The 25,016-nt window shown below is 31.6% G+C and overlaps 3 protein-coding genes across 3 annotated transcripts; 1 reads left to right on the forward strand and 2 right to left on the reverse strand.

The window, feature by feature from the left end:
- Window positions 1–5,881: 5,881 nt before the first annotated feature.
- Window positions 5,882–13,810, reverse strand: LOC113518930 (WD repeat-containing protein 36). The gene is made up of 8 exons (XM_026903966.3): window positions 12,720–13,810; window positions 11,757–11,926; window positions 10,864–11,100; window positions 10,028–10,210; window positions 9,746–9,941; window positions 7,718–7,796; window positions 6,794–6,956; window positions 5,882–6,601 (listed from the first exon to the last, which is right to left on the reverse strand). Exons 1-8 carry the CDS (start codon window positions 13,661–13,663, stop codon window positions 5,898–5,900), a joined length of 2,676 nt encoding a protein of 891 aa, XP_026759767.2. The 5' UTR covers window positions 13,664–13,810; the 3' UTR covers window positions 5,882–5,897.
- Window positions 13,811–14,663: 853 nt separating this feature from the next.
- Window positions 14,664–20,641, reverse strand: LOC113518810 (splicing factor 3A subunit 3). The gene is made up of 11 exons (XM_026903806.3): window positions 20,340–20,641; window positions 20,164–20,211; window positions 18,723–18,881; window positions 18,176–18,248; window positions 17,631–17,722; window positions 17,215–17,436; window positions 16,611–16,771; window positions 15,858–15,986; window positions 15,557–15,749; window positions 15,055–15,256; window positions 14,664–14,871 (listed from the first exon to the last, which is right to left on the reverse strand). Exons 1-11 carry the CDS (start codon window positions 20,433–20,435, stop codon window positions 14,738–14,740), a joined length of 1,509 nt encoding a protein of 502 aa, XP_026759607.1. The 5' UTR covers window positions 20,436–20,641; the 3' UTR covers window positions 14,664–14,737.
- Window positions 20,642–21,653: 1,012 nt separating this feature from the next.
- LOC113518829 (glucosidase 2 subunit beta) lies at window positions 21,654–23,739 on the forward strand. Its single transcript, XM_026903829.3, has one exon. The coding sequence runs from the start codon at window positions 21,758–21,760 to the stop codon at window positions 23,324–23,326; it is 1,569 nt and encodes a 522-aa protein (XP_026759630.1). The 5' UTR covers window positions 21,654–21,757; the 3' UTR covers window positions 23,327–23,739.
- The last annotated feature ends 1,277 nt before the right edge of the window (window positions 23,740–25,016 follow it).

Here is a 25,016-nt window from a genome sequence, read left to right on the forward strand (position 1 = left end):
GGATTAGGACCATAGATAGAAGGAATTTTAGTATCAACTTCATCAAGCTACAAGCTGCTATCTATAAAAATAATAAATAAGGTTATATAAAATAAATTAGATATTATAACCATATTGAATAAACGAGACTAACCTGTAAAGGGTCACTTTCTTTATACTCAACAGAAATGAGTATAGAAAATCGCATTTGGAGCATGATCGTATTACCATATAATCACCATTGGACAGTGCACTTAGACGCGGGCCGAGACTTGCTCGCAGCTGTTACGTTTTCCCATTACCTATTGGAATCCACGTCGAAGATTATGATTTTATAGCTAATATTTTATACCGTATTACATTGCTTCTAAATTATAATCTTCTTCTATTGCAGCGTAATCCGCTTAACAAAATTACTTTTAAAGCTTAAGTCCTAGGCAGCGTTATATTACGGAGACTTGGCGTATTTCTTTTTATAAAACCTATTAAAACATAGATAATTAAGCAGATTTTTATAAGGAAGTAAGTAAAAGAATCTTTAATATTTAAGAAGTGAAATTACGAAGACAGCTCTTATCAAACGTTACTCTCAAAGGCTCGATCCGCTTTTTATATTTATAGTAACAAAGGGGGATGTTGATATGTACCTATCCCTGGCAGTTGCACGAAGCGGCTATCAGTGAGAGGTTTCCGATGGACAAGGTAAACGATCTACTGTTTGTTTTTAATTAACCCACAGTCAACAACCGGCACTGCCTCATACACTTTTCATTAAACAATTCTGTTGCACTAAATATCGATTCATGTTTGTTTAATGTAACATTGGGATCAAAGTAAAAAACCGGCTCTTTCGAAACGAATTAATCGATTCAATTTTATGGGGTCAGAGACGGGTTTAAGGGGCGATGGAACATTAGATACTTCCCGACCCCCATAACTGATTGAAGAGAACTCATGTTGTATAGACGTTCCTACGATTTGAAATATATTGTTACAATGAAGAGTTGATCGGATTTCAATTTGAAATTCCCCATTTCGCCTCTTGAACGTATAAATGGTGATACGGCAAAAACAGTTTTGATATCTGCTAATAATTGCGTCTTCAATCAATTCAATTGACTGGCACTGGATGATAAATCGGTTTTACAGAACGATTTGGCTATTATAGTAGATACTAATGTGATTACGTATTACAGTGATTACAAAGATTTCAATTTCAAGTAAAAACGACTTATTAAAAGCACTATCTCAGAATGTGTTATAAGTGTAATTAAAGAACGTGCAAGTCGTACATTACAAAAACAAACAAAAGTATGAAGTGGAGCGCAAAACTAATTATAACTGGGGTTAAGAGTAATGCAGACAAGGGAAGTCCCTTGTCGGTCCCAGCCAAATGGCTGTGAAGGAAAAAATCATATTTCTATTCGATGATTTTCATTATTATCACGTGAACCGTCAACTATCATTCCAAAATGAATATAAAAAATAGTCACAACGACGTTATAAAGCATGCCTGACGTACCCTCTGCACGTTGACGTTACTTTGTTAGCTAGGAAGATATCAAATACTTAAAACTAAGAAAACTAGGACACGTTGAAAAAATAAAAACAATTTACTCCAGGTTGTTCAAAATAGTAATCCCTGAATCCGAAAGCTCATTTTCGAGAAGCAATCAAGTTGTCTCCTTAACTGCTGCGCTGTATAAAGGATCCAAATATTGATTACATAGCGAAAGGTAATAATAGACGACGCAAAAATGTAATTTATTCAAAAACTGTGCATTATAGGCACTATTAAATTTTGTTAATATTTACTTATTCACATAAGACAAGTATCTAAATTTGCTTTTAAAATAATATTTACAATTCTCTTATAAAAAAAGAATGAAAGAAGTTCATCATCATCATCACCTTTGATCTCCATCATTACTTTATTGGTATTATAATATATTATCATGTATGTATGTATGTTTACATTCGTATGTGTTTTTGTGTTATATATTTGTAAGTAATATGGTCATGTGGTCCCGGCATAGAATAGACCACCCCTTCCTTTCTCATGGGTATCGTAAGAGCCGACTGAGGGAGGATGAGAGATAAGCAGCAGCATCCCTCTTAAAACATCTCTAAAGCCTAACTGGGGTTGCCAATCCGCCTGTCAAGCATGGCAAATACTGGCAAAATCTCCCAAGGGGGAGGCTTATGTTCATCAATGGACAGTTAATATGATGATGATGATGAAGTAATATTTGTTTAATGCAATAAAATAATATGCAGTAGTTCTCGACTGCATATATTATACAATTTGTGAGACAATAAACTTGTTTGTAACTGTTTATCTACAACAATTTTCAATTTTTCACTGCATAATTACATTTCTATTTTACCAAAAGTTGACTGGGAGAGAATGCTATATAGCATTAAGTTCGCCTTTTGTACCAACATTTTTTTTGTAATGTGGGCTATAAAGAATAAATAAACGAAATATTTATTTATTTATGAATTTAACACTTGTCTAATGCTGTTATTGTCAATTTTCAAATTTTTTTTTCCTTTGATTTCAAAATTAAAAAAAGAGTCCGAACCTTTTTAGAGCCTAAAATGAACATGCAAGCAAAATGACCAAATTGTGATATTTATTTGAATCCATAAATGTGAGTACAATGATAATAACAATAACGAATAGCAATAAGTAAGTATTGGCAACGTCCGTTTAATATCGAAGTTAAATTCCCTAGTGGACAGGCGACCGCGGAATGCCTCCCACTCCACCGCGCCACTTTGCGAAGATTCAGCTTTACACTGAAAAAGTTAAATGGCCTGGAATAAAGCATCGGTAATAGAAAATGGACGACACTCTTCATTTCCCTGTTCGATATTCACACCGAATAATTTATCGACACCGATGTAGACTTCGTTTTGTGTTATGCATAAGTATCTATTAGACAATTATTGTTTATTTGTTAGTTTATTAATAGTAAAATAGTTCGGTATAAATTAAAAGTAATCGCCATTAGTTGCAAAAGACAAATGGTAAAATTTCTAAAATCCATACACACTCTTTCAATCGACACACAAAAACGTGTCTTACTAGCCATTACTGTTTTAAATTATGAGTTGGGGGAAAGGAATTATTAATAATACGGACTACCAGTCCCATTGCTAGCAATATATCCTGTCAGGTCGACCTATACATGGTTACCCCTGAAAACCATCGTGCTAAATTTCAGATGTATTCATCACAACGGGCTAACTGACCTGCGTTTTCATTCTCATCTATCATCCCTCATTGATGCCCCGCCAGCGTATACTATTAGCGCAAGTGGGGTTACCATTATATTATGATCGATTAAAAAAAAAAGAGTAGATGAATACCTAATTTAGAACAAACAAAATAGGTTATCAGTACTTAAAATACCTTCCTGGCATTATAAAGAAAATCATTGATTTGTTACGGAGATGCTCCGCTTCGTTGGCTGTCTAAAACTTGATTAATTAGACAGTTTCACAATTATTCTAAAATTAAATACCTACTACCTACATTGGGAAATGTTCTCGTACAAAGGAATACATAAATCCTTCACACTACGCAACTTCTGTAAAATCTCCCTCGACATTTACAGATATCTAAGCGTAAATATATCGTGATTATATTTTGTATAAATTTACATTAATAAAAATCAAAGTAAATGCAAAAAGTTTATTTAAAATTGATAAAGTACCTAAGAAATTATTCATCATTTCTATCTGTTTATCATAACATTACTGAAATGGTTGGATATATTTCAATAAAATTTTATAATCGACTATATCCCATCGGTGTTGTTATCAAATAATTAGCATGTTTACGAATTAAGTTCATGTCGACAAGCAGGCCGACTGAATTGTTGGCAGATGTTTATGATTTAAAATTTTAAATCTATTTTGTATAAATTATGTATATAATAGTGATGTTTGTTCTTTTTACGTAAGTGCTTAATATTTAGTTTTTGAAATATTTACAGTTCAAACTGGAAATGTGTTAGACAATAAATACCTAGTTGCTCGTATAACACCACCTATACTTTTTATAACTCTATTTTTCATTTTTATAAAACATAAAATTTGTTTCCAATTCATAACAGATATTTCAAGTATCTGTTATGTATTGGATAGTATAACTAAATTAAATAAAAAAGTATACTTAACTGGGCTCAGCTGTAGCACTCTGTAGATTTTTTTTAAGATTGTTACTATAATATTATAGAAAAGGCCAATTCTGACGTGCCATTTCTCTAAGCTTTATCTCCTAATCTATTATTTTAATTTGAAAGTCTCACGAAATTATTGTTTTATAAACCATCATAGAATAGTAATAACTTTTATTCAATCTATAAAAACTATAGTTTATATTTGTCTTTAGAATAAAAATATTCCTGTGATATGAAATTGAAATTTCAATTTTAGTACCTACATAAGTTTAAAGATGTTCCGCCACAGAATCAATCTCAGTACCTCTGGCTTGTTTTACAGTTAATGGAAACTAACAAATATTAAACAAATTTTTATAGAAGTCATACAAAATACAATTGGCACACATAACAGGACATAAATTATATTATAACTACAACGCTGTGAACGCCCGGAAATTAACATTTTCTAAAGCGCTTGCAAATGAAAGCGCTAACATATCGAAATGACATTTCAAAGGCCTTTGTTACATCTTCTTTTTATTACACATGATTCATGGATACTTGGCGAGTTCATGGAAAAAAGATGATACATATTAATAAAACGCTTTCGCTTTCACGTTATTTGCTTAACACTCGATCTAAGCTCAATAAAGGATCGCTAAAGATAAGGTGAAATTCGATAGATATTCATAATGCAAAGGAAGCACAATCAGATTTTCATTGAAGCTACGGAGGTCGACTGCGAAAGAGGGAGAAATGAATACTTATTGCGAAAATGAAGCGAGCCATTAATGAACGAAGCTCTGGTGAACCGATCGGCCGCGATTTAATTCCCTTGGAAAAGTATTCAATAAACGCCGCAAAGACCCTCTCGCGGATCATCCGCAAACAGGCGGAAGCCAATGAATAAGAAAAATTGCACCGACTTGAATAAATATGAATTTTTTAAAAGGCATTCCACCTTGTGCTTTACCTAAATAATTTCTTGGATGAATAATTCCATTTAGGTATTTGCAGTTTTTAAGCCCAATTGAAAACAGAAGGGCGTAATAAGTAATAATAAAATTGTCTATTCGACAATAATGTTACGGAAAAAACCGCTGATTTTAATTTGTGAACAGCTTCTTTTATATTATTTTGTAGACAAAGTAATTTCAATAATTGGATATCCCATTGTGTTGTCAGTTATGATAGTATGTTACTTTACAGACCAGTTTATATAGGCATAATTTTTGAAATTTTTGTACAGTAGGTACTTATATTATGTAGTCTGTGGGTATTCCCACCGACTTTATCTAAAACTATAAATAAATACTCAAACATATCTACACTTCACCGAAAATATTATTATATAAAATACGACAGGCGAGATTATTCGTATCGACTTTTATAAAAATTCACTTCTTCAATGTTCACAATAAGGAGGAATCATCTATTACGCCCTATTGTGAAGAGAGCTGCTACAATACCGTTTGGGTTTCCTTTTTACAAGATACTAAGGTATAATTTAAGCTGAAAAATGTTCTTCGCCCCTGATTACATTAAGAAGTAGAACATGACAGGTGTTTCGTCTATAAAGAAACCTGCATAAATATGTGAGCCTACGTAAAAAGGTCCGCTTATAAATTGGAACCAGTTTGTGGAAACTGCGTTCAAAGTTATACACGCAACTGCAAAACTTTTTTTTTTAACTGATATTCAGTCGACGATTGGAAAAACAAAACAATAGATATTTATAAATTTTTATTACATATCTTTCAGAGTTTTAACAACACAAATATTATATAACAATTGATTTTCTAATTTCGTCCATGCTCGCGTCACGGTTTCCTCCACAGACACTAAAGTTTTGCGTAACTGTTCATTTTCAGAAATAATTTTAGTATGAGTCTTTAAGAATAAACTCAAATATGATTGAGCAAGTTCAAAATCTCTATTACTTGTCAACATGATGTTTAACATAATAAGGAATTTATCCATTACTTCTACGGAACCGCCTGCGTCGGGCGCCATACTCGTCACTTCTACTTCAATAGTAGCCGGAGCGAAAGTTTTTAATTTGTCTATGCATTCTCTGTAACTATCTTCACTATCGCAATCAACTAATTTCTTGCCAAATACTGTTAAAGTAGTCAATTCATCAGGCATTAATAGTTTTGTATCATTACTACTGTTTTTTTCCTTATCTAAATCAAATTCTAGCTCTAAACTCGGTATTGTAGGCAAAAAGAATGGAGCTGATTTGGGTACAGTGATTGGTGTTTTCGGTTTGTTTCGTTTTTTAACAACATCCAAATGTAAGAGGTTTAGCCATCTAGACGTTGATTGGTTGGACAATGTTATTAATTCTGCGCTAAGTTGTTCAGGTGATTTGTATTCCGGTTCATCGCCAAGATCTAATACTCCTATGTCTTCTATATCTGGTTTCTCTGGAGCTGTAGTTGGTAACCCTACAATAATAATTTATAGAATCGTTATTTTATACATAACAAAAAGAAAAACATACAGACCGCATGATCATAACAGACTACTCTGACTTCAGTGCATTTGAATACACAACTTCTAAAATGTTATAAGTATTAAACTATTAGCATTCTAAATGTTTAAAAGCAGAACAGTATCGATAGATATTAAATACTTACGCAACACTGGTATATCAACAACATTTCTATCAATTGGTTTTAGGAAGATTTTCTCGTACAAAAGCCTATTAGCCCACAGAAACACGCCTAATTCCCCAACATGAGTCGTGGCCAGGAAATCTCCGGTCGGTGATATACTTAACGACGTACATGGGCGCTGCACCTACAAATACAAATTAATTAAGTCAGTGAGAAAAATACAATGAAATATTGTATCATAAAGACGAGATAAATACGGAACTATAGGATTAATAAGGCTCCTTACACGTATCATAAAAGGATTTAGTTTGCATAACCCACCCAGTTTAATAGGCCTCTCGCGCTAAAGGCGTAATATTAACGATAAGTACATTTACATTGGCGGGTTATATAAAGAAAATTCTATTATGGTTCGCGTACCACGGCGTTTTTAACCCTCCTGCTCACTGAGATTTATGTGTTCAGTATTGACGGCACCGATTTATCTTTGAAATCAAAACCCATCCCTTCACAATTATCTATCTTTCTATCCCGCCAAGTTATTTATAGAGAGATAGAAATGAGTACCAAAGGCTATCTTTACAAACATCTCTTTTTTCATAACTCATTGATATTTAGTCTTAAACATACAAGATGATATAAGAGACTCGACTCCTCTCTCGGTTCGCATCTACCATATATAGTACTGCCTCCAACCTTTTGTATCATATGTCTGTTTCGAGATCCTTTTACCCTACAGAAAAAGTATGTACTCTTGGAAAAGTGTGAAAAAACTCTTTCCACATGCCCAAACCACCCCATCAGCGTAAACCGACAGCGTATACATGATTACCATATCCACCTTCTTCCATTCATCCAAGAAAAACATACCAATGTAATACATATATCACACACAATTTCATTATAAAACTAATAGAAAAATAATGACGAAATAATAAATCTTACCGAAAATATATCAACGAGCTGCGCACTCGGTATGTCCCAGGTGCAAATAGTACAATCCATGGCCGTACTGATCAACCACCTTTGATAATAGAAAAAAAAAAAAAACATGTAATCATTAATAAACGTGATCGAGAAATAAATCATCAATTTTACGGCTACTGTACTCCTGAATAGGAACAACATTCATTATAATCGATTGACAGCTAGACAGAAAACACCTCTTTTGAGACAGGTGTAGGCTTGAGGAAATACATCACAACATTCTTTTAACGTATTATGTAAATCAATGAATTTATCAAATGATTGGCAATCTTTACTAAGATAATAAATGTGAAAGTGAGTTTGTTTGTTACAAAATAGCGTCATAACGGCTTAAACAATCACTATGAAGTATGTATATTAAATACACGTACTATATAGAATGAAGAACGATATAACTACTTTTCATCCCGGTCAATAAACATATCACGGTCATGCGAACGAAACCGTGGGTAAAAACTAAACCGTGGCTAAAATACATATAAATCAAGTGATTGAAATCATTACAAGGGTGAAAATAACAATCAAGTGTTGGTCGAACTGAGGATAATGCAACCACGATCACCGCAGTCTATTATTGCTTACAACAAGAAAAAAAATTATACAACTTAGAATGCCAAACAAGCTAAGCCCTCTTGATGGAATGTAGTAATCGTCGCCTATATACATTAACACTATAACATATTGTGATGCCCATTATATCCTTCATGTCTCCATACCTTGTAATTTCACTATTTTATTCATCAAACTAAAACACAACTGTGCAAATATAGCTGCTTCACGACAGAAACACGATTACTCTCTTATTATCAATTCCTCAAACATGTAGACTTGAAGACCATGATTCGCAGTAATTTCACTGCCATTAATTATATATCAGTGTCTATCTATCACTACTAATCGGAACACAATATTTTGCGGCAGAAATAGCAGCGAAACGAATCCATTTGTGTCGTACCTACTAGTTTACAAACACTAAAAAGCAGAAAAGAGCAACCTACTTTCCTACCATTACAAAAATAATTTAAAAATTAATTTTAAATACCTACGTAAGAAATATTACTAACGTTAATTTTATATGAAAACTATTTTTAGTACCTATTAAAATAATGGAAAGCAAATAGCTAGTTGATAACTAATTGAATTAAAGTATACCTACCTTATTATATAGATTATCATAAACATTAACATTATAAAAGCATTCTTCTTACCTCTTGGTTCTTTAAAGGAAAATGGGTTATTTCGTTATAACATAGTTTATTAAATTACGAAAATTCAATATAGACATTAAACGTAATTGGATTCACAGAATTAATAATATCGTATACAATAATTGCTATAAAATAAAGGCCAATGTTAAATTCAGATATACGAAACGAAATCAAATTTTATTCACGCACGTGGGCACACATGGGCGGAGCACGCACGAACGCACATAGTACCCCACGTCATGAGTTGTAAAGGTGTTTTGTTACACCTTCCGTAATACAATTACGACAAAAAGGTATTATCTAGTATCTCGAATGTTGAAACTCTACAAGCGTTATATATTTTTTGATTAATTTGTTTGAATAAGAAGTGATGTATATTAAAGTAATAAAATGCACTCTGTACGAAGAGTCAAAGTTAAAACGTCAATTAATGTCATATAGTGTGATGGTGGTAAAATAGTATAAATGAGATACTCCCTATTTACCTACCTTTTTATAACACAGGGGGCAAACGAGCATGCGGTTTACCTAATGATAAATGATTACCGCCGCCCATGAGCACTCGCAACACTGAAAAAATTGTTGATGTGCAGCCGGTCTTTAAAAAATAATATGCTCTTTTCTTAAAGGTTACCAACCTCAAAATCAATTTAATATACTAGAGATACTAGAGGAAGGCTATGTATAAAAGTCGTTTGCATGGGTACCTTTGTCTTACTTGTATTTCTGCCGTGAAGTAGCTGTACTTGTCAAATAATAAAAATAAATAAACACTTACCGGCTCTGCGAATCGAAATCAATGTCGTTTATAACGCCAGTGTGTCCTTCAAACTTCCTCACAATAGAAATAGTGTCTATATCTACCAGTGTAATGGAAAAGTCTTCATTAGCGAGGGCTAATAGACTACTTTCTCTGTGACACTTAGTCATGCTGACCGTTTCCTCTAATCTAATCACACGATAAGGTGTTGTTGCTAAAACAATAAAAAATATGTTATTTGATAACCTGCAATTGTATAAAACTAGATATTTTTAGACAAAGGGATGCATAATTTTTTACCTGTCTTGAAATACCAAAACTTGAGTGTATCATCAGCACCCGCTGTTATGACTCGCTGATTACAAAGATCCGTCTCTACACCTCGGACAGCACCCTTATGCGCTGGCATTTCTTGGCTACCATAATTACCTCTATGTATTCCCGATTGCATATTAAATCTATGTACAGAGCCATTGCTATATCCTAAAAACAAAGTCAAATTTTTAAAGGGAAAAAATATAAGTTTGTATTTATATAGGATTTCACAACTTAAAATAAGGAAATGCGTAGCACACTTGTCAACAATCCTAATATATAAAAATCCTGTATTACGAAGTCCTCGCTCAACCCCTTTTAATGAAGTTTTGAAAATGTGTAATATTTGATCCAACTTAAGAGATAAGATATTTTTAATCACGAGAATAATATTGACGAGAAAAATAAATGGACCAAGATTTTATAAAATTCATTGAAGTAAGCAAAAACACTAAATATACAGTATATTTACATAGCTATACATACAGCCACAGACATACATAGTCTTTACATAGCCTGTAAAGTGTCCTTAATGTTGACAAAAATTGCAATATAAAACTAAATTTCAGTCTTATTACTCGACAATGACGATTTTATATAATAAAATTGATTTATTAAATCTCTATGGTACATATGGATCTCCGAAAAAAAAATTAAAGTAATTACCTTAAACTTTCACATTTCTTAGATGATATCATTATGCATAAATTAATTAAAATTAAACCAAAATGGAATTTAAACATCATTTAAACTACTTAATAAAAATCCATTTATACATGCTGGATCTAATATTTTAATTATATACATAATTATGGTCTTACCAATAATAACAAAATTTCCACAGTGTGTAACAATTAAACAAGTAGCTTTAGTGCCTTTTTCAAGGTCCTCAGGCTTAAGTTTGTGGTCACCCATACATATTTTGTGGAAGGACCATGTAGTAACTAATGCCTTGTTCTCATGTATTGAAGCAATGCTATCCCACTGTTTATCTCTTTGTATGCACGAACTTAACTTCTTTATAGGTGGTAAAGCAAAGCGGTCCACTTGCAGCCTTTCTGTAATGTAAATATAATTATAATATTGTAAGAGAGATTAAATTTTAGATGTCTATAATCTTTTGGTGATACTTTTGCTGCACATCTCATCATCATATCACATGTATAACATTATCATCATTTCAGCCGTTAACTGTCCATTGCTGAATACAAGCCCTCCCCATGAAAGGAGTTTTGCCAGTAATTGCTACACTTGGTAGGAAAGTTGGCAACACATATGGGGGATCTCAGGCTTAATATAATATTCTGTCTTATCCATAATGTTGTTCATGTAAATAGATGATGGCTACCACTTTCCATTAGATGAGCCATTAGCTTGTTTGCCATTCTAAATATTTCTCTATGTATCATAAAAAAATCTAGGTACATTACAAAAACTTGATTTAAAACTTAAATAGTGTGTCGCAGTGGGTCTTCATTCCTGCAAGCAGGGACGGTGTATGCGGTGTGCGGTCTACGGGGGCTCTTGGCAAAGATTCCGTGGAAGGGAAGGGAAGAGGGAGATCGTGTTATCACAGTTGGATCATTGGAGTCCAAGAGTGTGTGCCTCGGGCGACGACGTCGAAGAGTGGATAAACATACAAAACTATAAGAGAAACAAAAAAAAAACAAACAGTAAATATATATAGTACTCATATTGGTTTCCAAATACTTACTTTTCTTTTTAGATTTCTTTCTATCATATGATGCTTTACCCATACTTTTATTAAATGTTTCTGTGATAGTGTTCATGATGTGTAGACTTCTATCAGATCCAGCAGCTAGTAGATTTTCTCCTGTAGGTTCACAGTGTCGTACCAATGTTGGAGGTAAAGAATGTCCCTCTCTGCAACATAAGTACAAACTCTCAGAATATAATACATTTATGAATGTAGAGAGAGTGATTATTAATATTTGGTTATATCCCATTACTCATGATTTTTTTACCCATTTCAGTTCCATTGATAGTAATATATCCTATCAGGTTAATCTTCATGAAGAATGAAGATCAAAGAGATGATAGGTGAAGATGAAGGCAGGTGATGATTTCCAAGGGAAACCATCACCTGCCTTTATCTACACCTATCATCTCTTAGTGATCCCCACCATCATATACTGATAGATTAACATTATAAATGTGTAAATAGATTTTCTATAATCAGAGAAAAATTCAACTATAAGGGTTCCAAACTGGCTAAAAGTCACCAATATGGCTTGGTGATTTTAAATATTGGTTATTATCTGATAAAAATGCATTGTAAAATCTGATCATTACTTAAAGGGTGTAGAAATATTTGAAATATTTACATATCATTACTAATACTGCATAAATGATATTATTACATATTTTAATTTATATGTATTTATAAAGTATGAATTAATATTAATAAATAATAATTTATCAATCATCACAGCTGTTAAATATTGTCTATACTAGTATAGACTATATGTTAAAAAACTGCTATGGTTAATTTTATAACCAGTTTTATTCACTAGTTTTAAATATTCTACAGAACTATTAATCAATATTTATGTATATAAATTGTCACATAAAAATTAATAATAAATATTATAAATTACATAACAAACATCAACAAATGTAATAGGATTAGCAAATAAGTATGATTTTATAAAATTACCTGATCCTCAATAATCTTGCTCCACCATCAGGCATATCAAAAATCCACAACTTTAAGGAGTTATCTTGGGAGTTTGTGACCATAAGTGGTTCAGACATTAAGCACTGTAGACCAGCTATTCGTGATGAGTGTGCACTCTGAATCTGCGACAGTACTCTCCTCTCTTCCAAGTCCCACATCACAATGTGCCCTGCTGTGCTACCTGTCACCATCATTGGAACTCCGTCTAACCGGAACGATAGACAACTAATCTTTCCCCACTCATGGGTAAAATCAACAACAGTCTGATCATAACGCAAGTTGTGGAGATATATTTTCCCATTTGCCAGAGCTACAGCAACAACATCCACAGCTGGAGCAGGTTCTAGAACTGTCACTGCAGAGTTCCATTTACTAAATGTATGTATTAATTTAGATGTCCGGACATTCCACAACTGAAGCTTCCCCTGTTGACTCCCAAGCAATATCTTGTTTAGGTATGTTGGTGGATGACATAATGTGGTTATTTTAAATTGTTTCTTTTCAAAAATCAGCTCTAAAAATTCTGATTCATCCTTTATATCAAAAATTTTAAGAACATTATCTTCATCAATAGAAATTAAATGAACAGCAAATGGTAACAATAAATGTATAGGTGCATTATGGCCTTTATAGACATGTTTAAGTTCACAGCCACGTCTCCAGGCGTAAATGTTATTTTCACTAGCAGTGTAGACATGATAATTGTCGCCGCTCAAACAAGTTATCGGACCGGGATGTTCTCCGCTTACAGTTAGCAAACGAAACTTTTCACATCCATATGTATGAAACCATTTTCCGACACTGGTACAAAGGAGAGTTTCACCACGTCTTTTGATATATCTAGCAACAAATGGCACATGAGTGCTGACATAACCTAAAACTCTGGAGCCGGTAAATATTCGACTACTGGATTGTTCGGCCATATTAAACTTTTATTAAGGTTATTTAAGTCGTCACTAACTTCTCATTTCTATTTAAAAACAATTCAAAATTAATATATCAAAACTATAGAAGCACATGCAATTATAAACAAAACAGTCTCCTAATAGCACTTGTTATCGGACTCAAAGCTATCAATGTCGTTCTTGACAATGACGGTAATATCACAGAGTAAGAACAATCGTAAAGTGCAGATATTATTCTTAATCTATGCAAAGAATAGAGTAAGAAAAATTGTTTATTGATTCTGTGGTTAAAATGTAAAAATTTAAAATTTTTGTTTAATATATTTTAACTGAATGCGTTAGAAAAGGAATGTCATAATTTTTTTGTAATGTTATACCAGTTAACATCACATAAAATTCAATAACATTGTATATATAATACTACCACTACCATAATTGTCATTAACGTTGATTAAAAAGACTTTCGTTGATTCATCGTAAAATGTATAATATGGTGATTGAAAAAGGCGGGAAACGTTAAACTTAACGATATTCTAAAAGATTGAAACTAAAATTAAAATACTTGACGCTGACAGAAATAGTCGTAAGAATGAAGGCCGATTGCCATTGAAGAAAAGAACTAAATATATAATATTTTTGTTTCTTTTACGCAATAATTACTAAACAAATTTGGATTTTGGTACACGGATAGGTTACATACTAAATTGGCACATAGGATATTTAAAGTATTGATTCACGCAGGCAGAGCCACGAAATACAGCTAGTAAAATTGAGCAACTACCTGTATTTATAGGCTATTCTATTACCTATTTCCCCTTGTGTGGAGGCCTATGTGCGATCCATATGCAAGATGGATGAATATAGACAAAAGCTTAAAAAATAATAACAGTGTTTTAGTTAGGTTTGTATCTAATGTAGCAAATCTGAAAACTTGTGTTTTCGATTATCGTAGCATTATTAGTTTGTATTTTTTTAATAATAATTAAATAATAATGCTTATATATTTAAATAAAATGCATTTAAATTATCAAGATTTTATTTAAAATATTGGGAATACTAACAATTCATTCTTATTTATAAATAGATACTGATTTACAATAATCCTTGACGTTTTAAGTCTTCATAAGTTTTACGATTTACAACATTGCCTTGAGAATCTTCAAATTCCTCATCATTTTCTGCAACAAATCTCTCATTTTCCTTCTGATGTTTTATCTTTTCCCATACTGAAATAAAGTACACATATAAAAATACAAAAGTCCCTAACCTCAACTTCTTTTCAATACACTCAAGATGATTCAAACATTTTTATTTCGAATAAGTCTATATATATATAATATTTTCAAGAGCTTAAGTTTATATAGTAATTAGTTTTACAATATGAGTACAATCTATCATACAATACTCACAAGCAAGTGCATCTTCAATTTGCGTAACATTAGCAAAATGTGCAGTGTTGGGTATCCCGAGACAGCGCATGCCGTGTGCATGTCTCCACTCCGCGAAATGGCGCTGAAATGCCTTCGGACCCTTATATGTGTAGTTTCCACAGATTTCACATGTGTAGCTAATATTGAGACCATGTAGTTTGTATAACCAGTATGGTATTGGCTGTAAAAAATTGTGTGAAATTATAAAAAAAAAATCTAAAAATTAAAAAGAACAATAAGTTTGAAAAAAAAGTAGTATTAAGAAAATACATAGTCAATATTATAACCAACACTATAATCTTTTTTAACCCACCTTTTTTGGGTATTTCTACAATATAATAAATAAAGTATATGAAAATACCACTCATATAATAACAGAAATACATTTTTTTAATCAACTTAAAAAAGCAAACAACCTAACGCTGCACCTAATACAATAGCAGTAATATACACATGGCTATGAGCACAGACATAAATTTACCTTGCCATCCCAACCCAGAGGTAAGTTCTTTGGATTATACGGTACTTCATCATCATCAGAATCGACGTCTACAGCGGCGGAAGCATCGCTTTCATCACCGCTATCATCGCGGCGTTCACCAGCCGCCCGAGCTGCTCTACGGGTTACATTCTCGATAGTAGCTGCGCGAGTACTGCTTACTATATTTGCAAATCTATAAGAATAAATTATAGTAGTTTAAGACTGCAATTTAACAGACAAAATGAAGCACCCTCTTTCGTCAGTTTCTAGGCTGATGAACAAATATTTTTTTTAAATTTACCTGTAAACTTGAGCTTCAATAGCAGCAATATCTTTATGTCTCTGTTGAGTTGATGCCTTTGCTTTATTTCCACCTTTCTTGGCTACCAAAGATTTATCCAAAGCTGTTTGACCTTTTGTACTGAATAATCTAGAAAAATATTATACATTTAAATGTAATTTGTAAACAGAAGATAAGGTGCTCTTTATTATATACATTTATATATTATCATAGCAAAACATTTTTTTCTTCCTGCTATAATAAGAAAATAAAAATGCTGTCAGGTTCAGTCTAAGATGTTCAAAATTCCTTTTTTGACATTTTAATATTACAATTTTAAGTGTCATATCTTAAAACCGTTAAACTAAATTTCTAATGTATATTATATTCCTATTATGTTAGTATATTAATTTATTTTAACATTAACTGTATAAGTGGGTAAGGATTATATTTATGTAATATTATAATATATATTAATATTTCATTCAACTGTTTATTTGTAGCTTATATATTAACGTTGTTTATTCAGCACTCACGCACTTTAGCTGCTCACTAACAACATGCTTTCTCACTGTACGGGGTTGACTGGAAGAGATCTCTTTCAGAGATAAGTCCACTTTTATTCACAATATTTATAAATGTATTATCTTTATAATTTATATGTGCAATAAATAATATATTCTATATAAAAGCTATTACTACAAAAAAAGGTTAAAATGTATTAAAACTAAAATTATGAAAAGAACTGCATGCAACAACATTATTTTTTTATACCTCTGTGCTCTTTCCTCCAAAGTTCCACCACACTTAAGACCCAAAGCCATAAGAGCAGATTTTAATCTATCGAGCCCAAGTGAAGCCAATTCTTCCCATGATGAAAATGCTGACAAGTCTAAATGGGCACCCACATTAGTCAAGGCGCCACCAGTTTCTTTCTGTAAACATATTTAACTATTTTAATATTCACTATTATAATATATATGTATATATATATATATATATATATATATATATATATATATATATATATATATATATATATATATATATATATATATATATATTATAATATATATATATACACTAAAATTATGTATATATAAATATATATATTATAATAAATAAATCTAAGATTTGTGTATTTTGTTTTGTGATGAATAATCAATATTGATTGTCAAATGAATGTCGATTGATTGAAAATAAAGAAGAAAAATTAAATATTCAATTACAGGTAAGCAGAAAAGCATGATTTAGTACTCTCTGCTCATATATTTTTTTCTATAAAAACAATTTAAAACATTTTTGAACAGCTTAACCTTATCTGTAATTAGATAACAAAATTACAGATAATGTTAAAATTAAAAAATCAAAAACTTACTGGCCATCCAGGAAATGTACCAAGCTCCCATTGTTTGACAAAATCTTGATGGGCAGCAGCCATTTCTTGAGCCTGATCAAGAAGTGGCTTTACTCTGCTAACAAAGTCCTTCAAGTATGTCAGCAAAGCACGAATGTAATTTCTGTACTCACTATTCTTGCGCTCCCTTGGAATGTCAAATAAATGATCAAAAATACTTAGGTAAGTTATGTAGTCCACTTTCTGAAAAATGCAAGATTAAATTAAACAATATCTATATGCCAAACAACATAAATGAAAAGAAAATTTTAATGAAAGATGATCAAAAGTTCATAAAATTAAGACAAAAATACCCAGAATATATAACGTACTTTAATACTTCAGGAAACCACAAAGTAATAAGTATTATATTATAAAAATAAAAAACAGTCTCTTACCTCAATACCTTTTAAGTTAATATATTTTTCATAGCATTCATGGAGATCTAGATATTTTCCATAACCTTCTTCATCAGTAAACTCAACAGGTGCTGTAATAATATATAATACACATGTTTATAAACTACTGCTAAGAAATTGTTTTTTTTTTTTTTTTACCATGAATGTGGCAAACAGCCCATCTGATGGTAAGTGGTTACTGTAGCCTATAGATGCCTGCAACACTAAGGGTCTGGTCTTATATGTTTATTGCCGTCCCTGAAGAAACCTTAATATACCCTTTTTGAAAAACCCTATATGTCTCTAGAGAAAACCTCAGCAGGGAACTCATTCCACAGCCTGAGCATTCACAGGAGAAAATTCCTTTGAAAAGGCACTGTATTTATTTGTTTTATTGTAATGTCACTCTCCAGGGATTGAATTATTAGGCATTTTAACATGAACTGAAAATTTCTACAGATGAAATTCTAATACACTTACATGCTATTATGTTTAAATTCTAGATTTACAGGTAAATCAATGTTTGTAATAGACAAAATACTCACTTGTATAATCTTCTGCTGGATTTTCTCTTAATTTTGTCAACTCTTCAAATTCTACAGACATTGGCACACAAATCTGAAAAATATTTACAGTATTAGCAGTAATATCAGGTCTAAGCCACACTATGATGCTGGTTTTGTTCACTTTCTGTCTGGTAAAATATAATTATGTAAGAAATAAATGTGTATTCAAACTACAATACAATCCTATTCTAATTAATCTTGAACTATGTGTACTGATTGTACCAAGAGAAGAGAAAGAACACATAAAGACTGGCATTATAGTGGGGATACAGCCTTATATTAAAAGACTTTTGTTCTATGATGCTAATAACAAAACATGTTATATATAATATATATTCTTTACTGCACTTAAACAATGTATGTGACGATTAGTTTAACAATTTGTTAGCAAGGGAGTCTAATTCATGTCTATAAACAACAATTATCATTTTTCATGCAATGGAGCATCAGCCCATTTGCCATTCCATGTTGTATACAAAATAATAATAAAATCATATAAAACTTTCCTACCTTTTAAAAAACTTACCTCATTAGGATGTTTCCGATGAAATTCTTTTATTTGTTTTAGTCTAGAATAGAATTCTTGAAACTCATTAGGTCCTGACAATGCAGCTATTTCCTCTTTTCGAAGACTATCTTTATCCTCATACAAATCTTTGAGCCTTATTGTTGCTTCTACATATCTCTAAAATTAAAACAAACATTAAGTAGAAATTAAACATAATCCAATAGCACATGCATGCTTAATGTGATATAAACAGCTATTTCCTGTGGCTAAGTATAATATTGGGGAGAAAGGGATTGTTAGTAATAGGGTTTGACAGCCCCATTGCTAGCAATATACCCTATCAAGTTGACCTCCACATGGTTCATCCTAGTTCACCCATTAAAAAAAAAATATATATATGTAGTAGTGGATAACATCAATTCCACCACCACGCCACTTGCATCCACTGACTCTCTGCAATGCATTTCAGGTTGTCACTCCATTTAGTGGGGGATCATCCTACACTGTTTGCCTGTATAAGGTCACCACTCAAGAACTTTTCTTCCCCATCAGTTGAGGTATTTTCAAGCTATGTGACCAGCCTGAAGGATAAACAGTCTTGTGAAGAAGTGGCAATCACTTCAGATTGCTTATCCTTCAGGCTATGTCAGTGATTTTGGTTCTTTTGGGATATCCTCATTTCAGATTCTATCACACAAAGAGATTTAAGCATAGCCCTCTTCATAGCTCACTAAATAATTTGAAGTTTTTTCATATGAGCAATTATAGAGAACCATGTTTTGGTTCCATAAATCATCACTGGCAACATGCACTAATTTAAGACCTTCGTCTTCAAACTCTGAATTACTTTAGATGAAAAGATTTGTCATAATTTTCCAAACTCTGCCCAGCTGAGTTAGATTTGTTAATTGGTTTCTTGGCAGATCAAAATACTTTTAATAAAAAAATCTTTAAATTTCCATTTTACAACAACCAAAATTATATAGCTGGTCATGATTCATGTCCGAGTTTCTGTAAATGTAAATTGTTTTCACTTAGGTTAATTTAATGATTAATTCTAGGTTGGGAAGGTATTCAAATCAGGTATGGGAAGTCTAAATACTTTTTTTAATAGGTGATAATGGAATGGTAACCCCACCCGCTCTATTGGTATACAACGGAAGGGCACCAGTGAAGAATGATAGGTGAGGATGAAGCAGGTCAGTTAGCTAAGCAAGTTAATTGTTCATGATGGTTTCCCGGGGGAAACCATGTGGAGGTCGACCTAATAGGGCATATTGCTAACAATGGGGCTGTCAAACTCCATTTCTAACAATCCCTTTCCCCCCGAGAAGTCTATATTATAACTTATAAAATGTAAGATACCAGTAAATATCACTACAAAGTAACATTGTCAGAATGAATCTATTTTCAAACATTCTTGGTTAACATAGTTTATGTATTTAAAAAAAATACGTACGTCATGTAGATTTTTTAGACGATGATCGCCGTTTATTGTTTCACGATGCTAAAACAATACATTATTATTAGTATTTAAAAAGGTTTTTGATTAACTTCAAAATATAACCTATTAGTACTTTTAGAGAACAATATACAAGTGAAATTCTTAAAAAATTAAAATGTAGGTACGCTTACGCCAGTTTTCTTATGTAAAATTTCTTTAACCATGGCATCCATGGTACGTTCCCTCTCTTCATGATAGCTTCTTTGCTGTTCTAAGATGGTTTCCATATTTTAAAATTATAAGAACGTACACGAAAACCCAATGATCCTAGTCAAAAAAGTTAGGTTTTTGATTCAAATATATAGTATAGGGGACTTTATATGATTAATTCATTCAAGGAACTTGTTTCAAATATTTTCAATTATATATTTAATCGAAATACAAAACACAAAACAAAATAGATCAATACCACAAGTAAATGAGTGTAGGGGAAGGTCACATCTAACAAAAAACGTTTGTAACAAATCTATGTAAGTAGTTCATTGAATTTTAAAATTTTACAATATGAAAACTTTTAATTATGTATGATACAATCGATATTGAAAAGTATCAATATAGACAGAAACATTTATTAGGTTTATTATGAATAGTAGTACAAAAGCATGAATATCAATTCATTTTACATATTATGTTGATGTTTCTAAATGGTTGTATAGATTCATTTTCGAACTACATAAATAAATTAGGCAGTGCCGACTGCCGGTTTATACCCGTTATTACTGTTTCCCTAAAAACAATTACGTAGAAGGAATGATAAAATAAAAACTGTAAATCATATGGTTGCCTCCTTTCTTCTTATGCAAATATAATCAGTAAAAAAAGGACTAAAGATATATTATCAGTTGCTGTTTTTGTTAATCCATAGAAGGCTAGTGTATAGAATATGTGTATATAAAATTTTTTGTTCTTTTACATTACTAGATTATAGACAGTTTATGTAGAAAGTATGCAAACAAGTTGTATTTAAATATGGTAGGGTTATACAGCCGTATAACATTTTCTATACACTAACCTGCTATGAATTAACAAAAATAGTAACTGATGGTATATCTTTCGTCCTCTTATTACTAATTATATATATATAATAAGAAAAGCGGTAACTATATAATTTACAGGTTTTATTTTTTTTTAAATTGTAACCTATATAACTGTAAACTTTATTATGTTGTCATTTTGTGAGAGAAATAAATAAATAAATTGTGAAAAATAGACATTTGAAGTCCCTAACTATAAAATATATATTTCATTAACGTACATCTTATAATGCCTCTATTAAAAATATGGTCACATCTTGTACGTTTACATTAAATTAAAATTATCTTTATACAAAATAAAAAAAAAAACTATATGTAAAATATTTTCATTAGAATTTTCAAATATCCTATAGTAAAAAAAGCTACATTCTTCTATATCTTTGCTCACACTGAACTAGTAGACAGATTGTCATTCCTATTTGTCATTTTTGTCTACACGTTCGCTATCGCTACGTACGACTACGTGCGACTTGTATTAATTTTAGTGGCCGGTGTTTAAATAGACATCTAAAATCATGAAGTTTTATTCCAAATGGGACAATGGATTAAATTCAGTCCTATTGATTCTAAGTTCTTTTGTAATATACGTGCAATCTGATGTTCCAAGACCCCGCGGAGTGTCTTTATCTAAAGCATCGTTGTATTCGCCGAATAAAGATTTTACGTGTTTCGATGGGACTGTTACATTACCTTTTAGTTATGTGAATGACGATTACTGTGACTGCTTCGACGGAAGCGACGAGCCAGGTACATCGGCTTGTCTAAACGGTATATTTCATTGTACAAATGCTGGTCATCGGCCCCAAAATATTCCAAGTTCCCGGGTCAACGACGGAGTTTGCGATTGTTGCGATGGTACTGATGAGTATGCCGTACCTAATTCCTGTGCAAATACATGTGAGGAACTTGGAAAAGAAGCAAGAGCCGAGGCACAGAGGTTAGCAGAGCTACATAAAGCTGGTAGTCATTTAAGACAAGAACTCATAGAGAAAGGAAATAAAAAGCGAAATGAAATGGCTGAACAATTATCACAGTTAGAAAGAGATAAGGCAGATGCAGAGAAAATAAAATTAGAAAAAGAGTCTATAAAAAATGAAATTGAGAATAAGGAAAATGAGGCTCTAAAAGTTTATAGAGAAGCAGAGGAAAAAGAGAAGCAGAAAAAAGCCGAGGAGGAAAAAGAGAAATCAAGAAAGGAGTCCATAGAGCAATTTGAAAGGTTTGATTCCAATAATGATGGTTTGTTAACATCTGATGAAATTGCAACTGCAAATGTTTTTGATAAGAATAAAGATGGGCAGGTTGATGAAGAGGAAATAAAATATTTCTTTGGAGATAGTGAAAATGTAGATAAGGAATCATTTGTTACAAAAACTTGGCCATTGTTGAAACCTTTGTTAATGATGGAACAGGGTATGTTCCGTCCTATGCAAGACAATGAGGAATCTGACCATGATACTGACGAAGAAGCCAACCATGATTTAGATAATGAAGATCAAGGATCTGAAGATGATAATTTAGATGCCGATTTGTCCATTGATGATAATGAGGAACATGAAATAGAATCAGATACAACTAGCAAATATGATGAAGAGACTCAGAAGTTGATCAATGAAGCCACAGAGGCCCGAAAACAATTCAGCGATGCCGAAAGAACTGTTAGAGAAATAGATTCAAATATCAGAAATATTCAACAAAACCTGGAAAAAGATTATGGTTTACAGCAAGAGTTTGCTACATTAGATGGACAGTGCTTTGAATATGAAGATAAAGAATATGTTTACAAACTATGTATGTTCCAAAAGGTAACACAGAAATCAAAGAACAGTGGCTCTGAAATTGGACTTGGAAACTGGGGTGAATGGGCTGGTGATGATAACAAATATTCTGTGATGAAGTATACTAATGGTGTAGCCTGCTGGAATGGCCCCAACAGATTAACAGTTGTTAATGTACACTGTGGATTAGAAACTAAACTGTTGTCTGTCACTGAACCATACCGGTGTGAATATAAAATAGATCTCAGTACACCAGCTGCTTGTGATGGGTCAAACACAGCACAACAGCAACATGATGAACTATGAAGTGTACACTTTTCACACCTCTATGTGATTACAAATAAAATTAAGTTATTAACAAATCAGTCATATATAATATAGTTTTTCACTACAGAAAATAATGTCACAACACTAAATATAGTGAATCCTAAAATTTTATACCTATTGTTTTTCATAGTATTTTTTCTCATAATAAAGTAGTTTAAGTAGAAAATAATTTATGTAGCAATAGAAAAAAAAATAAAGAAAATGTGGCAGTTATTTTCTTATTACTTTATTTCATAATATCTGTAATAGCCATCAATGTTTTGAAGACTGATATGTAACAATGTAACATTTTGTTCCAACATTCCTGAATCGAAGGCTGTTTTAGTTGAATTACAAGATTTAAAATAATGTGAACAAAACATTGTGTGATTAATTAAATTGTTTTTGATTAATTTGTTTTCCTTCATTTAGTGCATATGTATGAGCAGCAATCCATATTATAAGAAAAACATTCGATTAAAAAAAAAGCCAAATAGAACTTAATAATAAAATGATACACAAATTGAGTTCTGTGTATATACTTTTTATTCTTGGTATATTTAGAAGACCATCTGAGCATTTGTTTTCACCAAAATTAGTGATTTTAAAATTTAGACAAAAACATTCAATTCTTATAAATGTGAAAATGAGTTTGTTTGTTAACCAATTTTTTAAAATAATTTAAAAAAAAAACATTGTTAAACGACAAATTACTATGAAATTTGCTATACACATACTTTATGGGTATGGAGAATAGGCAGTTTTTTATCCTGTTGGCAGATAATATAAGACTTGTACTAATTATGCAGACAAAATTCTGAATAAAAGCTAAACTAGTGCAAAAGTAATTAATGTTACACATTATTTAGTAAGTCTATAGAGCAATTTTATGAATATATTATTTTAAATTATTGCCGTACATATAAAAAATATGTATTTGCTTAAGTATTTTAAAAGAATGAACTTGGAACATGCTGATTATCAAATTGAGCTAGCAAAAATATAAGAATTTATGTGGTAGACAAGTGTACACTGATATACAAATTAGTATTTCCTTACACATATCAAAATTAAGCAATAATCAACAGTATACACGTGACCCCCAGTGTTGCAAGTGCCCTTAAATGCTTATCTTAGGCGAGTCGTATACTTCTTACTGAAATATATCTTATAAAATAACGATAATGAGAATTTATTTTACCTTATTTAATCTAAGTAATACTAGTGCCTATCTCTTATTATTATTTACCCACTTTTATTTCCAATAGTATGTAGTACAGTATAGGCCGAGGTCTTTGATTATATAGATAGTGTCTTCATAAAAATGCTTCAAGAAAAATGAGTTAACTTTTTCATACAATTTTGCGTGATAAATAGTTATGAGCGTTTCCTTTATATTTATTCTATATTTATTTTGTCTTAAAATTACTGCATCTTTTTAATGCGTAAACACATAGTTTAATTATTAAATAATACATGAAGATATATTTTATGCATAAGTATATAGAATACTGATAAAGAAAACAGGTCAGCTCATTTAATAATTAGCAGACAAAAAGTATATATATATCTCATTTTTATTAAAATGTAAAGACTTCTTTTTTTTGAAATCGGTAAAAATAAAAATTCATCTAACTACCACAGTATAAAGAACTTAAGCACCACAGAACACTACCAGTTTGGTTAGCTG

The sequence above is a fragment of the Galleria mellonella genome, unplaced genomic scaffold (genome assembly GCF_026898425.1).
Source record: "Galleria mellonella isolate WM207_F2 unplaced genomic scaffold, CSIRO_AGI_GalMel_v1 utg165, whole genome shotgun sequence".
Classification (NCBI taxonomy): Eukaryota; Metazoa; Arthropoda; class Insecta; order Lepidoptera; family Pyralidae; genus Galleria; species Galleria mellonella.